This window comes from Squalius cephalus (genome assembly GCF_949319135.1).
Source record: "Squalius cephalus genome assembly, chromosome: 3".
NCBI classification, from domain to species: Eukaryota; Metazoa; Chordata; class Actinopteri; order Cypriniformes; family Leuciscidae; genus Squalius; species Squalius cephalus.
Window position 1 is genome coordinate 41392977 of NC_137124.1, and position 18221 is coordinate 41411197.

General features: G+C 34.6%; 1 protein-coding gene across 1 annotated transcript; it reads right to left on the reverse strand.

Moving 5' to 3' along the window:
• Positions 1–5446: 5446 nt before the first annotated feature.
• trmt44 (tRNA methyltransferase 44 homolog) lies at positions 5447–17797 on the reverse strand (the record flags this gene model as incomplete). The annotated part of the gene is made up of 2 exons (XM_079866256.1): positions 5447–6230; positions 17644–17797. Coding segments are annotated over 2 exons (381 nt in total), but the record flags the coding sequence as incomplete, so codon positions are not given.
• Positions 17798–18221: the final 424 nt, after the last annotated feature.

An 18221-nucleotide genomic window follows, 5' to 3' on the forward strand; every position in this document is an offset into this window, starting at 1 on the left:
TATGTTAAAGTTGTAGTGTGAGAGGTTTTGTGGGCGGTTTTTTGAACCGATGATTAGTACCTCTGTCTTGTCTGGATTTAATAAAAGAAAATTGCGCGCCAATCTTTTATATCTATAACACACTCTGTCAATTTGGATAATTTAGCGTTTTCATCTGGCCGTGATGAAATATAGATTTGAGTGTCATCAGCATAACAATGGAAACTAATTCCATGTTTCCTTCTAATATTTCCAAGTGGCAGCATATATATTGAGAATAACAGAGGGCCTAACACAGATCCCTGCGGCACTCCATAGTTTACTGGAGTTATGATACATTTTTCTCCATTTAAATAGACAAAATGGTAGCGGTCAGATAAGTATGATCTGAACCAGCTTAATGCTTGTCCTTGAACACCAGTATAATTTTGTAGTCGATCTAAGAGTATTGTGTGATCTATAGTATCGAACGCAGCACTAAGATCAAGTAAAACTAGTATTGAGATACAGCCTTGGTCAGAAGCTAATAGTAAATCATTTTTGATTTTAATGAGCGCAGTTTCAGTGCTATGATGCGGTCTGAATCCAGACTGAAACTTTTCATAGATGTCATTTTCTTGCAAGAAAGAGCCCAGTTGGGCGGATACAACTTTTTCTAGTATTTTAGACATAAAAGGAAGATTTGAAATGGGTCTATAATTTGCTAGGTTATTATGATCTAATTGTGGTTTCTTAATGAGTGGTTTTATAACTGCCAATTTAAATGTTCTTGGAACATGACCTAAAGATAAAGATGAGTTAATAATATTGAGGAGAGGCTCTTCCACTAGAGGTAACACTTCTTTCAGTAGTTTAGTGGGTATAGGATCTAATAAACATGTTGTTGTTTTAGATGAAGTGATAAGTTTATTTAACCTGTTAACCGTTGCCAGTGCGCCCGCGCACTGAAGCAGTTTTTTTATTATTTAGTTCAAAGTTACTATCAGATTTAATGTTATACCTTGACAAACTATACATCATTAAAAAGATATAAGACTCAAGTTTCAGTATTTGACCACTATTGTATTCTGAGAAACTTATAGCGACAGTTATTTCTTAATTTGTGTCAGGAGTTATGAAATGAAAAAATGAGTCGATACCTTTAATATGAATTATGAGCGTCAGCCGCTTTCATTCAGAAAAAAACTCTGTGCTGTCGTCATGACAGCGATTCACAAAACAACGTCCCTCTGGGCTTTAGCTAAAAAATGAGCAGATTTGGAGAAATATTGATAGATTCTCATAGGTTTACATCAGATTTCTATAGACAGGAATAATATTTATTGAATTTATACCCAAATGCGTCGATGTAATCATTATGAGCGCTTGGTACTCTATATACTGTGTTTTCAATTCATACCAATAGCCTGAGGGCGCTATATGCACAATAATAGTCCATATATGGAACATGAAGAAGAGCCATGATCATGTGACATTCCAGGACGTCACTGATACACACACAGCTAAACAGAGATCGCTGTAATGGATGTAACATGCAGATATAAACGTTTTGAAGACAATAAACATGATTGCAATGATATTTGAGTTACCTGTGTTTTTCAAGCCATGCCAGGTATTTTCATAATAATAGATTATATTTATAATGTAATGCTAATCTATATAGACTATCATTGTGCAGAATACTATAAAATAGTATATTTTCTGTCTGATTTTTTTATCTGATGCCAAATTAGATCACAGAAGATTATTTAAAACACTCGACTTGCGTTATAAAGTAAGTTTGGAGCACAAACATGGTTTTAATCTCATAAATTGTCGTGTATTGATGGTGTGCTAAGCTAACATGCTAGCTAGCTCTAGGTGCACCTGCCAGGTCTAGCAGTTATCTTTTATGATTTTTTTCTAAATAGGAATGCTTACTGAAATGTTTCTTTATTCCAGAAGGGCATTTGATACAGTTATAACCAGGCTGGAGAGGTGTGAATGTGTTCAGGGGAGACTGAGACTTAATGGGGATCGTTTGCACCACAAAACAATAGAGACGATAGACTGAATAGATGACTTAGAAGATGACTATAAACATCAGTAGCATTTTAGAGTCTAATCAAAATAAAGTCATGACATGATCTTGAAAAACATTTAACTAAATACAGAGTTTTAGACTTATCATCTTCAGATATTACATATAACATGGTCAGACATGTGGCTTTAGCTGCAGTGCATTTCTAGATTGCTACAGTGCCAACTTCAATTTTATTTTCATGAAAATGTTTCATAAAAATACATTTCTAATAACTTTACACAATTTTGAAGCTATTTATAACTATATTTTTCATTATGACAATAATGAATTCTACATTTACAATAAACTGCCAGGTGCCAGCTTTCAAATGAGATCATACTTGTGCTTTTAGTGCAAAGGGATCATGAACTGTATCTGTTTCAGTTTGGGTATGTCATTTCTGGGGATTTTTCAAAAGTGGGGTTGCAGCTTAACAGGTTAACTCTTTTTGTTCTATAGTTGTAAAGCACTTTAATTGTTCTTGCGGGGTGATAGTTGAGGCTGGATTATAAGGCGCGATTGAGGACTGAACGTTTACAATTGTGGTTCTGATGTTTTCTATTTTCTCAGTGAAGAACTTCATGAAATCATTTCTACTAAACTGTAACGGAATATTTTGTTCAGGTGACATCTGTTTATTTGTTAGTCTAGCCACGGTTTTAAATAAAAACCTAGGATTGTTTTGGTTGTTTTCTATTAGTTTGCGGAGGTGCTCAGCCCTGGCCGATTTTAGGGCCTTTTTATAACGTGACATACTGTCTTTCCATGCGATTCTAAAGACCTCTAAATTAGTTTGTTTCCATTTACGCTCTAAATGACGAGTTTCTCTCTTTAGAACATGCGTAGTATTGTTGTACCAGGGTGCTTTACTTTTCTCTCTGACCTTTTTTAATCTAATGGGTGCAACAATATCCAATATTCCAGAGAGAATGGTGCTCATAGTGCTAGTTAATTCCTCTAGTTCATCTATTTGTTTGGGTTCACTGAGCAGCTGAGACAGATCAAATAAGCTATTTGAAAAATTATCTATGGTGGATGGAAGGATTGTTCTGCCTGATCGATAACGCAGCGCAGCATGACATATTACAGGAATACGTAATATGCAAGTTACCATGTAATGGTCAGTGACATCATCACTTTGTGGAATGATGTCTATATCGGTTGGATCGGTTCCATGTGATATAATTAAATCGAGTGTATGATTAAAACGATGAGTTGGTCCGGTAACGTTTTGCTTGACCCCAAAGGAGTTTAATAAATCTGTAAACGCAGCCCCTAACGCATCATTTGGATTATCTACGTGTATGTTAAAATCTCCAACAATTAATGCTTTATCGACATTGACTAATAGGTCTGAGAGAAAATCTGCAAACTCTTTTAGGAAATCAGCGTAAGGCCCAGGCGGTCTATATACGGTAGCCAAGGCTAGAGATAATAGGGATGTTTTTCTAACATCTAAGAGCGTAACATTTACTTCAAACGAAATAAACTTATAACCCATTTTCTGAGTAACATTGAGAATATCTCTATAGATTGTTGCAACACCGCCGCCACGACCAATCAGACGGGGCTCATGCTTATAGGAGTATTCTGATGGAGTAGACTCATTTAGACCGAAATAATCATTTGGTTTAAGCCAGGTTTCAGTAAGGCAAAGTACATTGAAGCTATTATCTGTGACTATTTCATTTACAATAACTGCCTTAGGTGTGAGTGATCTAATGTTTAGAAGACCTAGCTTTAGAAATAGTTTTTGTTTACTAATAGCAACATTTTCTGTTTTATTAACAATTAGATTTTTTCTAGATCCTGCAGTAGATTTATTATTTGATCTTATAAACGAAAAAAATATACTATGGAAGTCAATGGGACCCAGAAACTGTCTGGTTACTTACATTATTCTAAATATATTCCTTTGTGTTCAGCATAAGAAAAAAATTCATACAGGTTTGAAACAACATGAGGGTGAGTATATGATGACAGAATTTTCATTTTAAAGTGAACTATTCCTTTAACTTTCCAAAAGCACCCCCAAAGCATCATCAAGTCTTTTAACCCTGGTCTATTAAGGGATAAAGAATTTGTCAAACTGATCTCATCAAATATATATTATTTTCTTGAAAGCAATAGTACTCAGGGTATGGCTTATTCTACCATTTGGGAGACCTTAAAATGTTATCTGCATGGTTTAATTATTTCATATTCGTCTTGTAAAAATAGAGAGTGAAAGAGGCAACTAGATTAATTTTCTAGTTCTATAACATATATTGATGATCAGTACTCACTGAATCCATCTTCCAGCCTTTATAAAGAATGTCAGATATTGCAGACAAAATATGACCTGGTATCGAATGAAGAGGCTGAGAATTTGTTTTTACGAGCTCAACATAGGGTCTATGAGTTTGGTGATAAGACAGGTAAATTGTTAGCTTATCATATTCGTAAATCGCAGCTTGATACCCCAACTTAAGTTACCTTCAGGAATTACTACCACTGACTATAAAGAAATAAACTCAATTTAAACAATACTATGGAAAATTGTACACCTCGGAATCTCCTCAAGATGTATCTTAAATGAATACTTTTTTTTTTAGATAAATTAGTTTTCCCCACTGTAGAGAAGACTGTGTGATTTTTTTGAATGAGGATATTCAAATAGCTGATGCGATTGCTTCCTTGAAAACAGGCAAGGCCCCAGGTCGTGACAGTTACCCATCTGATTTTTATAAAGCATTTTCTAAATTACTATGCCCTGTGTTGCTTTTGTTTTTTTTAGTCTTCAAAATTCTAAGTTACTCCCAACCTTCTATATCAAGCTACTATTTAATTAATTCTTAGGAGATATAAGCCCCCCCGATATAAGATACGTTTCAAAGGAGTGAGCAAAGATGACCATAACCAATGTCCATCACATATGTAGATCGATATCTACATGTTTTTTTTTTCTTCTTAGATAGCCTATTTAATTTGAATAAAATGCCATCAATAAAAATAACTATAGATTAGCTCATTACCTTAAAGGGTTAGTTCACCCAAAACTGAAAATTCCGTCATCATTTATACAAAACATTTAAAAATATATAATAATAATAATAATAATAATAATAATAATAATAATTATATATATATATATATATATATATATATATATATATATATATATTTATTTATACATACATATACATAGATAGATAAATAGATAAAAAGTGGTAATAAAATAAAGTGGTAAAATGTGTTATTTTGCACAAAGCACTTGCTTCGCTTCATAGAATTGAGGTTAAACCACTGGAGTCACATGGATTACTTTTATGATGTCTTTACTACCTTTCTGGTGCTTGAAAGATGTAGTTGCATAGGATGTCAATGGAGGAACAGAAAGCTTTCAGAAAAATCTTCATTTGTGTTCCAAAGATGAACGAATGTCTGGCGGGTTTGGACCAACATGAGGGTGAGTAGTTAATGACAATTTTCATTTTTGGCTGAACTAACCCTTCAAAAGTCCATAGATATAGATACCGGCAGTTTGTACTGTACTGTACATTGGATACAATGAGACCATTTTCCTGTTTGTAAATGTAAAGTTCAAAATAAATCCTTTTGAGTTCAGAAAATAGATGTGTGATTAATCTAATGTTTGTTTTGTTTGAATCAAACGTATTAATCTGCATCTATGATGTACACCTAGAGACCCTGACCTCGATTTACCCCCACAGGTCTGAGAGGAACATCCTGTCCACTGACATTTGAGCAGAGGGGGAGTGACCCACAGAGGTTCCAACCCCCCACATGGCCCTCCAAATTATTTATGCTCCTAACATTTACACAGCACATAGCCTCTCTCAACACAAGCCTTTTTATGCTCCAGTGGGGGGATTTCATGCAATGAAAAAAGATGAATCTCATTACACAGGATTGGATTTATTAGTCTGGACAGTATTACCAAAACAAGCTTCCATTCAGGTTCAAATTATTTTGGTAGGTTTTGTGGAGGGTCTCAAGTCAGTCGCTCCATGAGCAAAAGCACAGTCCTCACTGGGCAGAGGGCATCCGTGGGGATGGTGGGTGTGGAACCAGCAGAGTCGGGTCTTCAAGGCACCTGAGGGAGGGGGTTTGTGCTTGGAGGTTACTCTAGGGCTTTGACCTGATGTATGTGTCCTCCAGTCCCGAATAAAGACTCTTCCACCCTGCACTATAGAAAAAAGAGACAGACGCAGAGAGAAATGTCAGATATTATTGTCCTTACAATTTACCTGTAAGACTTGAAATGAGAATCATATCAGATTGGCAACCCAAGGGCACCCTTTTGAAGGGGTAATATTTTGTGGGGTATTAGCTGGTCGATAATGTTAACTAGAATGGCATTTTCTTTGAAGCTGAGAAGGTCTAATTCTCTTTTATCCTCTTCAAGACACATTCACACTTCAATATGAATTCCTGTTCATCTTTCCAAATATAATTTTTTGTTGTCAATGATGTATATGTCAACAGCACTATAACAGAAGTTTATAGGAATCTGAATGAATGAGTGTTATTTGAATAAAGAGTTAAATACAGGGTGGGCCATTTATATGGATACACCGTAATAACATGGGAATGGTTGGTGATATTAAAGTCCTGTTTGTGGCACATTAGTATATGTGAGGGGGCAAACTCCTCAAGATGGGTGGTGACCATGGTGGCCATTTAGAAGTCCACAAACAGGAACGTTTAAAGAAACGTTTAAAGAAACGTTACCAGCAAGATGTACATTTCATGTACATCATGTACAAGATGTACAGTTGTACATTTCTTGTCTATTACCACTCACTGCTACTTACCAACAATGTAAATAAGCGCAGTTATATAAATATAATATATTTTAATATAATAATAATATAATTTGTTTAGGCCCTATACCAAAAATAGCCACCAGGTGACACCCAAATTCCACCCAAGTTTTCCTTTGACAAATAAATGTCACAATATCACTTCTATCACAAAACAGTTGCCAAATATGGAACCTTGAGTCTCAGATCTCTCCAACAATGTGTTTTGAAAAGATAAAAAAAAAAGAAAAAAAAAAGATTATAAAATAGTAGAGCTATTTGGATTTTTTTTTTTTTTTTTTTTTTTTTTGTCAACTAGAGATCATGATTCGGAACAGACAACTAAACATAATGGCCTGGTTTCACAAACAGGGCTTAGATTAATCCAGGATTAGGCCTTAGTTAAATTAGGACATTTAAATCGCTTTTATAAACGTGCCTTAGAAATCTTGAGACAAAACGACAAAACAATGGCACTGACATTTTAAGATATGTTAGTGCAAATTGTGTTCAGTTAAAACAGCTCAAACATGCATTTTAGTCTGTGAATATATTTAAGCATTGTCTGTAAAACCGGGGGAATAACATGTAATTTAATAGAGGTTCTGACAAAATGTTAATGTCTGCTATCTATTGTGGACGAAATTTAAATTTTAGATTTCAACTTATTTTTTTTACATTAATTACACATGTATTCATTTAATTAAAAATGTTTATCGGTTTGAATTAATTATTCAGTGGCTTGCTCATAAATACTTGTTTCATTAATGGATGAATCAGCGCTTTTGAAATAATTTCTTAAATGAATGATTCAATGAGAAATTAATTTTTTAACGGACACTTGTCGCCATCCAGTGGCGTAACGGTGTAATCGATACAATCGTTATTTGAAGCGCCAAGTTACTTTTTTTTAAGGTGATTTGCTCTATTTTTAATCGCAACAGTAGACTGTTTAAATGCAACCTATAAACTTTTATCCCAGTACTTCAGTGATAATTTGAATATTTGTAAGACAGAAAAAAAAAGTGGTTGAAAATACTTTTTAAAAAAAAAAAGCTGTTTCAGACAACTGCTCTCTCTGGGTCAGCGGCAGTGCAAACACAAAAGTTGAATATTTCGGTAAGAGTTTGTCAATGGTTTAATAGACACCGGCGAATCGATGTCATTTAGGAATTAGATCGTGTGGGTGTTTGAATCGAGATCGTGATTAATCGTGCAGTTCTATAAAATACTTCAAATACATTTTGTAATATGAAACATGACAATGCCCACTAGGGGGAGGAGTCTGCTAGAAAGCTTTTAAAGTACTGTTTCCATGGTAATGCAATGTCCGATTTCAAAACGGTTTTCACAGGAGGAATTTTGAGGTTTTTAAGCTTTCGAATGATAGATAATTTATGATGATTTCTAAAAAATGTGATAGAAAAAAAGGCAATACAAAAAAAGAGTGCCAAGCATCGCGCTAGCAGGACGGTGACAGTTCTTCTACTTGGGGCTGGGCGATAGAACGTGCAGTTCTATAAAATACTTCAAATACATTTTGTAATATGAAACATGACAATGCCCACTAGGGGGAGGAGTCTGCTAGAAAGCTTTTAAAGTACTGTTTCCATGGTAATGCAATGTCCGATTTCAAAACGGTTTTCACAGGAGGAATTTTGAGGTTTTTAAGCTTTCGAATGATAGATAATTTATGATGATTTCTAAAAAATGTGATAGAAAAAAAGGCAATACAAAAAAAGAGTGCCAAGCATCGCGCTAGCAGGACGGTGACAGTTCTTCTACTTGGGGCTGGGCGATAGAACGATAATAATCACGATATAAATTTCCCCGCTAAAATGATAACAAGAGTTCGATAGATGTTCAATATAATGTTTATGCGCCAAAAACCCAAACAGCGTGACTCATCTGAACAGCGCCACACAGACCATTTATCCGCACTTGTCTCAATGACCCTAGCTAGCCTCCATTAATTTCTGGTAATATTGTCCTCCTTGACAATTACTTCATCCCCAGCTTGAAAATTTATTTTAGGCATATGCCAATGTTGTCTGAGGATTACGTTGGCCAGGTATTCTTTGCGCCATCTGCTCCAAAATGGTTGACACATACTGCAGTCTCCACCACCTTTTCCTGGCCTACAAATCTTGACAGACAAATTTGCCAAGAGGAGGAAGAGGCACTAATGTCTTCATTGTGAGTAAATGATTAGGCGACAAAGGCTCAACACACCTTGGGCCCTATTTTAACGATCTGAAACATTTTTTCCTAAATTACGACATATGCTCTCAATGACAAATGCAGAAAAGTTAGTTCATGCGTTCATGACCTCAAGGCTAGATTATTGTAATGCTCTACTGGGTGGTTGCCCAGCACGCTTAAACTTCAACTGGTTCAAAAAGCAGCAGCTAGAGTTCTAACTAGAACCAGGAAGTATGACCATATTAGCCAGGTTCTGTCAACATTGCATTGGCTCCCTATTAAACATTGCATATATTTTAAAATCTTGCTATTTACTTACAAAGCACTAAATGGTATTGCTCCTCAGTACGTATAGTTACAACAAATTATAGTACGTCTCATCTTGCAAAATTCTATCTCAAAATTCTGGCCAGTTGATATTTAGCACCCCAAACTCTGGAACAGTCTTCCTAGCCTTGCTTAAGAAGCAGACACAATCTGTCAGTTTAAATCTAGACTAAAAACACATCTCTTTAACCTGGCATACACATAACCTTATCACATTTCCATTATTCACATCCGTTAAAGCAGAGGTCCCCAACCCCCGGGCCGCGGACCGGTACCGGTCCGTGGGACATTTGGTACCGGGCTGCACAGAAAGAATATATAACTTAACGTATTTTCCGGACTATAAATCGCTCCGGAGTATAAGTCGCATCAGTCAAAAAATGCGTCATGAAGAAGAAAAAACATATATAGCCTAAGTCGCACTGGACTATAAATCGCATTTATTTAGAAATGTAGCCTATTTCACACAAAAAACTATAAGTCACATTTATTTAGAAATGTAGCCTATTTCACAGAAAAAACAAAACAAAAAAAACAAAAAAACAAAAAAAAAATGTTACAGACAGGACAGTTCTCCGTTACGGACGTGAGTGCTCTGAAAGCGGCACTAAAAGACTGCTTTAAAACTTTCACAGAGACCTCAAACAGAAAGCAAAAATCTTGTCTTTAAATTTAATTTCGTTTTGTATTAATTGTATCTTAATTTTAATCAATGTTTCATCAACCAATTGCCTGGATTTAATAAGTAAGAAGTAAATATAGTAGAAAATATTTAATCACGACACGGAGGCGTGGGCGTGTGAACTGGAGCTGATCTCATAAATTAACCGAAACTCCGACCTGAGATATAGAAAGCATGAAATGTCTACTTTTAAACAGAACAATTCAAAACGAAAGAAAACTGACTGTTCTCTGCTTATGTAGGCTAATTCGTATGAAATGTGCATTTCTCTCTGGCATTGCTCGCCTACTTTTTTTTTTTTTTTTTTTTTTTCTTTATTGGAAGGAAAACAATATACAACAGAAAAAAAAAACAAGTCAACAAAGGTAATACAGAAAAAAAAAAAAAAAAAAAAAAAAAAAAACATACATCCTTAATATTTCAGCCATTTTCACATTTACACTGAAAATTAACTCTATGACAGCCAGAAACAAAAAAAGATCGAAAAGCATAAAAAATAGGTCTTTATTGTTCTTTATCCCATTTTTTTGTAAATGCTAATTTTTGCCAACTATCTGATTGTGGCCTGCTTTTATCTTTTATCATATTCTTAGTCAATAAATAATAATGTTTTAGGAACATAACAAATAATTCTAATTTAATATGTTTCTCTCTTTTGAAAATAAAATATTTACCAAGAAGCACAATGGTATTTAACAACATGTTTTCTTCTTCATACACACCCCAAATTATATATATATTGGTGACATTAGTAAGATAAGTCCTTGCTCATATAACCAAGCTGCCACCTTGTGCCAAAAACGAGCTACATCTGGACAATACCAGAACAAATGTAAAATGTCTTCTTCTCCACAATATCTGCAATTATTATCCTCAGTTATTCTCCAGATTTTTAACATTTTCTTTGTTGGTAGAATCTTGTAGAAAATTTTAACTTGAAAGGCCCATAAATATGTTGAACAAGATGATTTGTACAAATTCTTAAAAATATTTAACCAAGGAAGCAGAGTATCAAAAATACTCTTCCAGTAATCATGAAAATAATATGGAGAAATTGCTGTATTTTTAAATGATACAAAGAAAGTGTACATGTCAAAATTAACTTTTCTATGTCCCAACCATTTATAGTTTTTTATTGCCGGACGGCAAACGCCTAGGTGTGTATTGAGTCAATTAATATTGTTTTCCAAGCTGGAGAAATTGCTGATATCAACTGCAAATACCGTAATTTTGAACAAAAGTCTCCATATATTGAAGTAAAGGATTCATAGCTAAGAAAATCTCCTTTATCATTCAGTAAGTCATTTACAAAAAGTACATTATCTAAAAATGACTGCCAGTATACAGGTTTTTTATCTATGCAAATATTTGAGTTTAGCCACAATATCTGCTGTTTAATCTCTAATATGTTATCTGGCGTAGAAAACTGAAAGCAAAACCACATAGACAAACAATTTCTAAAAAAAAGGGAGAGATCAGGGAAAAAATTATTCAAAGTTACTCTTGATTCTTGATCTAGTTGAAAAAAAGGATAAAGTTTGGCTATTGATGATGCACCACATTGCGCTATGAATAATTTAGATGAAAACCAGTGTTGGTTATTGTATAATCGTTGGATCCAAGCACCTTTTAAGGCCATATCAAGTGTTGCAAGGCTCTTCAATCCTAAACCTCCATTTTCACGTGTATTATACACATATGTACGTTTTATTTTGTCAGTTTTACCATTCCAAATAAAATTAAAAATAACCTTTTCATATGTTTTCATGAACAGTGTATCAGGTGAAGGTAAGGCTTGTAGTAAGTATGTAAATTGTGAAAGTATCAATGAGTTAATTACAGTTACTTTTCCAAATATAGAAAGATATTTGCCTCTCCAAGCCTGAAGAATTTGATTCATTTTTTTGGAGTTTTATCTCAAAATTAATCTTTACAAGGAGCTCTTTATCTACTGGTATATGTATACCTAGAAGATTAACAGGGCCTTCTGAGCATTGAATAGGCACAATAAAGGAAAATTGATTTGATCTTTTTAGAGATCCAATTCTAAGAATAGAGCATTTATCGTAATTTGGTTTTAATCCAGAAAGTAAAGCAAAGAAATCCAATTCTGTAATAAGTGTGTCTAACGACAAAACATCCGGTTTTATGTAAAATGAGGCATCATCTGCATAAAAAGAAGACTTTGATTCTAACCCATTCACTTCCAGTCCCTTAATATTTGCATTATTCCTTATTCTAATGGCCAGCATTTCAATTGAAAGAATAAATAAATAAGCTGAAAGGGGGCAGCCTTGCCTCACTCCTTTAGATAGAGCAATTTTATCAGAAATATGCCCATTGTTAATTATTTTACTGCAAGGGTTTTGATATAGTACATGAATCCATTTAATAAAACTCTCACCAAAGTTGTAAATGTTTAGACATTGATATATAAAATTCCAATTTATCGTATCAAAAGCCTTCTCAAAATCAGCTATAAATATCAATCCAGGCAAATTTTCTTTATCATAATAATCCATTATTTCAAGCAGGCGTCTAATGTTATCGCCTATGAAGCGTCCTTTTAAAAAACCTGTTTGATCAGGGTGTATTAAGTCCTGAATAACTTTTTTTTAATCTCAGTGCTAAGCATTTGGCCAAAATATGTGTATCACAACATAAAAGTGTAAGGGGTCTCCAATTTTTTAATTTCACAGGGTCTTTGTCCTGACCCTCTACGTCATGTTTCAAAAGTAATGAAATTAAACCTTCTTTCTGAGAATTTGATTGACAACCAATCTCAAAAGAGTAATTGTAGCATGCCAGTAAAGAATCTTTGATCTCTGTAAAGAATGTTTTGTATACCTCCACTGGTATTCCATCTAAACCTGGTGTTTTTCCATTTTGAAAGGAACAAATTGCATCATATAACTCTTTCTTAGTAACAAGACCTTCACATAATGTTTGCTGAACATTGGTAAGTTCTGGGTGGGGATACATTTCCATATGCTCAAACAATGAAAGATGAGATAAATGAGGTGCCTCTTCATTAAATATCCCATTATAATACTCCATCAATGTTTCCAGAATACCATTTGTTGAAATAACATTTGTTCCGTCATCTTTCAAAATTTTTTATATATTCTTTCTGGGATAATTTCTATTTTGGAGTTGCAGAAAATACTTATTACATTTTCCACCTTGTTCCATCCAATTGGCTTTAGTTCTATATATAATTCCTTTGATTTTATTCTGATAGAACCTCTCTAAATCTTTTTCTTTGTCATCTAATTTTTGTAAATCTTGCTCAATGCAATCAGATCTGTTTGTATCCAAGCGATTTTTAATGTTGTGCACCTCATTTAAAAAAATTCTTTCTCTATTACAAGTTTGTTTATATTTCCATGAAGAGAATTTTATAGCATGGCCTCGAAAAGCACATTTAAATGCATCCCAAACAATGTGTGGATTTGCTGAGTCAGTGTTAAAAAGAAAAAAATCTGAAATAAATTTTGTTTTAATAATGAAATTACCATCTTCTAACAATGATTGATTCAATTTCCAATAGCCTTTAACCCTATCAGTGTCAACAAAATTAAATTTTAATGTAATAAGATGATGATCAGATCTAAATCTTTCAGCAATTGTTACTTGAGTAGCTTTTGCTATAAGAGAGAAAGAAATCAAGAAAAAATCTATTCTACTTGCAGAAGCATTCCGCCGCCAAGTATATCTAATTAAGTCTGGATTTTTTAATCTCCAAACATCAAAAAGATCCATTGCAGACATCATAGATGTAAGTGCATGTCTTTTTTGTCCATGACAGTCCCTGCTCTCTCCAGCTCTGTCTTTAGAAGGCTGAAGGGCAATATTATAGTCTCCAGCTTGAATTATAGGAATATCATAATTTTGAATCATATTATAAACAGTATCAAAAAAGGTTGGCTCATTATTATTTGGAGCATAAACATTAACCAAACAGAAACGTCTACTTTTAATTTCAACATCTAAAATAATTATACGACCGTCCATGTCTCGTTCTATTTTATGCACACAAGTTTCAAGATGCTCTCTAAACAATATTATAACTCCTTTTTGGTTTCTTGTACCATGATTAAAGTAAATAAAACCCTCCCATTCTCGCCTCCATTTCTCTTCAACATCCTGAGTAGAGTGACATTCTTGTAAACAAATTATATCCAATTCCTTTTTTCCAGCTAACCAGGTAAATATTTCAGTTCTTTTTGTGTCATTAGCCAGGCCATTACAGTTGTCGCTGGCAATACATAGGGATGCAAGATTCATAATACTTTAAAAATTGATTTCTTGCTATTAGAGTTTTATTATTAATCGTAATGGCCTTATTCTGAAGACAAAATATTATGTATGCACAGACAAACAAAAAACTAAAACAAAAAAGAAAACACTTGTTTATTATTAAACAATTAAAATGTCTCCTGCTATATTTTACATATTCATAATCATTAATTTTGCCGGTTCTTTGTGACAGCTTTTAGGTGCTTTATTGGCAGCGCCACCCTTACATCGCATCAGCACCGAAAACATGGAGATTTTTTTCTTTTGGGGGGCATTTTGTTTGTGTTCAGGCTTTCTCAGTTGTCTTTAGGCGCGATGTTACGAGTACACTGCTAATAAAATTGCGAGTAAGCCTACACATTGGATTCACGTTTATTATTATATTTAAAAAATACCCCAGTTTTTATGCCGGTCGTATCATTTTATTTTGTTGTATTTATCCGCCACACCTTAAAGGCCGGTCCGTGAAAATATTATCTAATATTAAACCGGTCCGTGGCGCAAAAAAGGTTGGGGACCGCTGCGTTAAAGGATTGTTAGGCTGCATAAATTAGGTCAACCGGAACCAGGAACACTTCCCATAACACCCAATGTACTTGTTACTAGGGTTGGGTATCGTTTTAATTTTAACGATTCCGATTTCGATTATGCTTATCGATTCCGATTCTTATCGATTCCTAATTTTGATTCCATTAAGGTAAAAAAAACAACAACAAAAAAACCTTAGATATCATTCACATTTAGTCTTATTGCAAAACATTTAACTGCAGCTGAATATCTTGAACAAAAATCAACAGGCTAAATAACACTTACGTTGGAATGTTTGCCTGTGGTTTAAAAATACCATAAAAAAAAACAACTAGCCTAACTAATATAAATTTCAAGCATTATTAAAGACAAGTAAACACTCAGTAATTAAAAAAGAACAAATACAAAATTAGCAAATCGAAACAAATGGATACAACTGAACAAAGATACGATTGAAATAAACAGTGTTTTAAGATTTTCAGGTATTCAGGTACAGAAACTGTAATCAAATGTAAAATAACACTGCACTTTATAAATAAAATATACATTACAAATATAGTTACAAAAGTAATTCAGTCAAGAACAAGTGAAGTTTCTCTGTCTTTTGTTGTTTGATTAGTGTTATTACAGAGGCGGCAGCTGCTGTTACTTTATGAGTTGCCCATAGTTACATCCATAGTTAGTTACACATGCCTGCAGCACTGATAACAGCGAGAGTCGTCTCACACTTGAATGTTTTAAAATCAGTTTTTTTCTGTGCACACATTTTAGATGTGTGATGCACAGAAAACAGCGCATGAGTCTCCTCACGCTTGAATTGTTTGAAGTCACATTGAAATTCTCACAAAGGAATTGATATGAGGAATCGAAATTTTTATCACTTATTTTTAACTTATTTTATAATAAGTATCTGATTCCTGACCTCAAGTATTCCCAACTCTTCTTGTTACATTGTAAAAAGAATGGCATCTACGCTAATATTAGTCTCTCTGTTTATCCCGAGGTTACTGTAGTTAGCCGTATCCGGTCTGTATCCAGATCAGATGAAGGACCTGCACCTAGACACGACCACAAAGCAGCCCTGAAGGTCAGCAGAGATCCTGTCAACTAGATAATCCCCGTGAAGGCCTTGTCGACACGACAGCCATCAGCACAGATCCCAGCAAAAACCACAAGAACTGATGGTTTCTCAAAAGGTTTTTTCTCCTTCTGTCACCTGATGGAGTTTGGGTTCCTTGCCACTGTCGCCTCTGGCTTGCTTAGTTGGGGAAACTTTGTATTCAACAATATTACTGATTTGACTGCACTGACACTATTGGATGAGAACTGAACTAAGCTGGTTGATGACATCACTTTTTCTGCAGAACTGCTTTATAGATGAAATGAACTAATTTAATAATTGATGATTTTTACAACGGAACTGAATCATTGCTGAACTGAATTCAGCTGAACAATGATACTATTTTCTTTTAGGGCTGTTGTATAGCCGAAATAAACTGTTTGCATCATTGAATAATTATCCTGTTATTACTGTAAAGTAGGGCTGGTCCGAATACCGTTTTTTGAGCTTCGAAGCTTCGGTCGTAATGAACATCGAATATTCGAAGCTTCGGAGAGAGGGGGCTGAACATATCCTTCCCTCTAATAAAGGCAGGATCGATGTGTCTGTATGTCCGTTTGCATTTTGATTGGAACCGTTCATCCAATCGACGTCACAGGGAGTGCAGTGTCACATTTGGTGCAATATAGATAGACACGCGAGACGCGACACATTCAGAATTAATAAACTTTTAGTAAACTACAGAACAGCGCGAGCGGGAAGCGGCGCGCCTCACGCGGGCAGGGCTTATATGCTCCTAACGGACACTGCACGTAGTGATATAAAACGCACACACACAGGTCTGTTAACTTAAGCAATACTTTTAAGGTAGTCTAATATTTTTTATATTTTTCTGACTAACAAATTACTGACACAGTAAAGGGTAAATTTAAATAAAGAAAAACGGAATTTAAATAAAGAAAAAAACGAAATTTAAATAAAGAAAAACGAAATTTAAATAAAGAAAAAACGAAATTTAAATAAAGAAAAACGAAATTTAAATAAAGAAAAAACGAAATTTAAATAAAGAAAAATGAAATTTAAATAAAGAAAACGAAATTAAGTTAAATTAAAAACGAGATAAATTTAGATTGATAATAACGGTAAAAAGGCTAATACATTTTGTTTCTATTATTCTATTTTCCACAATGTCAAAGCAACGCAGCTTAACCCAAAACACAAGCTCAGGCATGCACTTCTGTCCATACAAACTCCGCTGTTCCGCGTTCTATTGAGGACACTCCCATTGCTGGAACACTTTTAGGGGTTCTATTTCTAGAATGCACGTGTTTTCCGCATGGCTCGAACTGCACCTGAGACGCGTGTCTCACGCAGGCAGTGTACAAACTCCAACCTGTTAACATGGGAGCCGAAATAAAAACGGACATGCCACGCAGCCAGTGTGTCGCCAGCCTTATTCAAGCGCGAATGTGAACCGTTTCGCGGGGGATCCCAGGTGTGCAAAAAAACAAACAAACAAAAAACAAACAAATATTCGAATGTCAAATTTTCTAATCGAATACCACCCCACAGAACGAATATTCGAATATTCGAGTATTCGGGTCCAGCCCTACTGTAAAGCTGCTTTAAAACAATCTATATAGTATAAAATGCTATATAAATAAAAGTGGCTTGACTTGAATGGAACAGGGCTAAATACCTCTGAACACCTGGTGAATGTTTTTCAGTAGAGTCTGGAGACCACCACATTCTTTCTTTAGTGCTTGGAGAGTAGACCGGTCCAGGAGGTTGACTACTTCACTAATCAACAAATTTCCTGAGAAAAAAAAAGCAAAGAGATGGGATGAGGGGGATTAGAAAAGAGGCTAAAGAAGAAGAAAAGGTGGAGTAAGAAGAAGAACAACAATAACAAGGAAGGAGGAAGAATGATGATATATACAGAAATAGCATACCAATCATAGATACCAATTTTGCCAGTCGGCCAAACTTCCTGTCCTCCATTTTTATTTTCTTTAACCTACTTTTTTAAACTCCAAGGTAGTTGCTCTGATTTTTTAAACGATAATTGAATCAGATCATCCTCACACCATGCCGACAAGAAAACATGGAATTCAAGATGATTCGTCAAACCGCTCTCAATTAACGCATTAAATGAATTCAACGAAGAGCACGCAAAAATGGACGTGAGGATATATCTCCACAACGCTTTAGCGTATTCTGACCAAACTTGGTGTGTGATCTGACAATTAGAGTATATCCCTCACACACACACAGAGC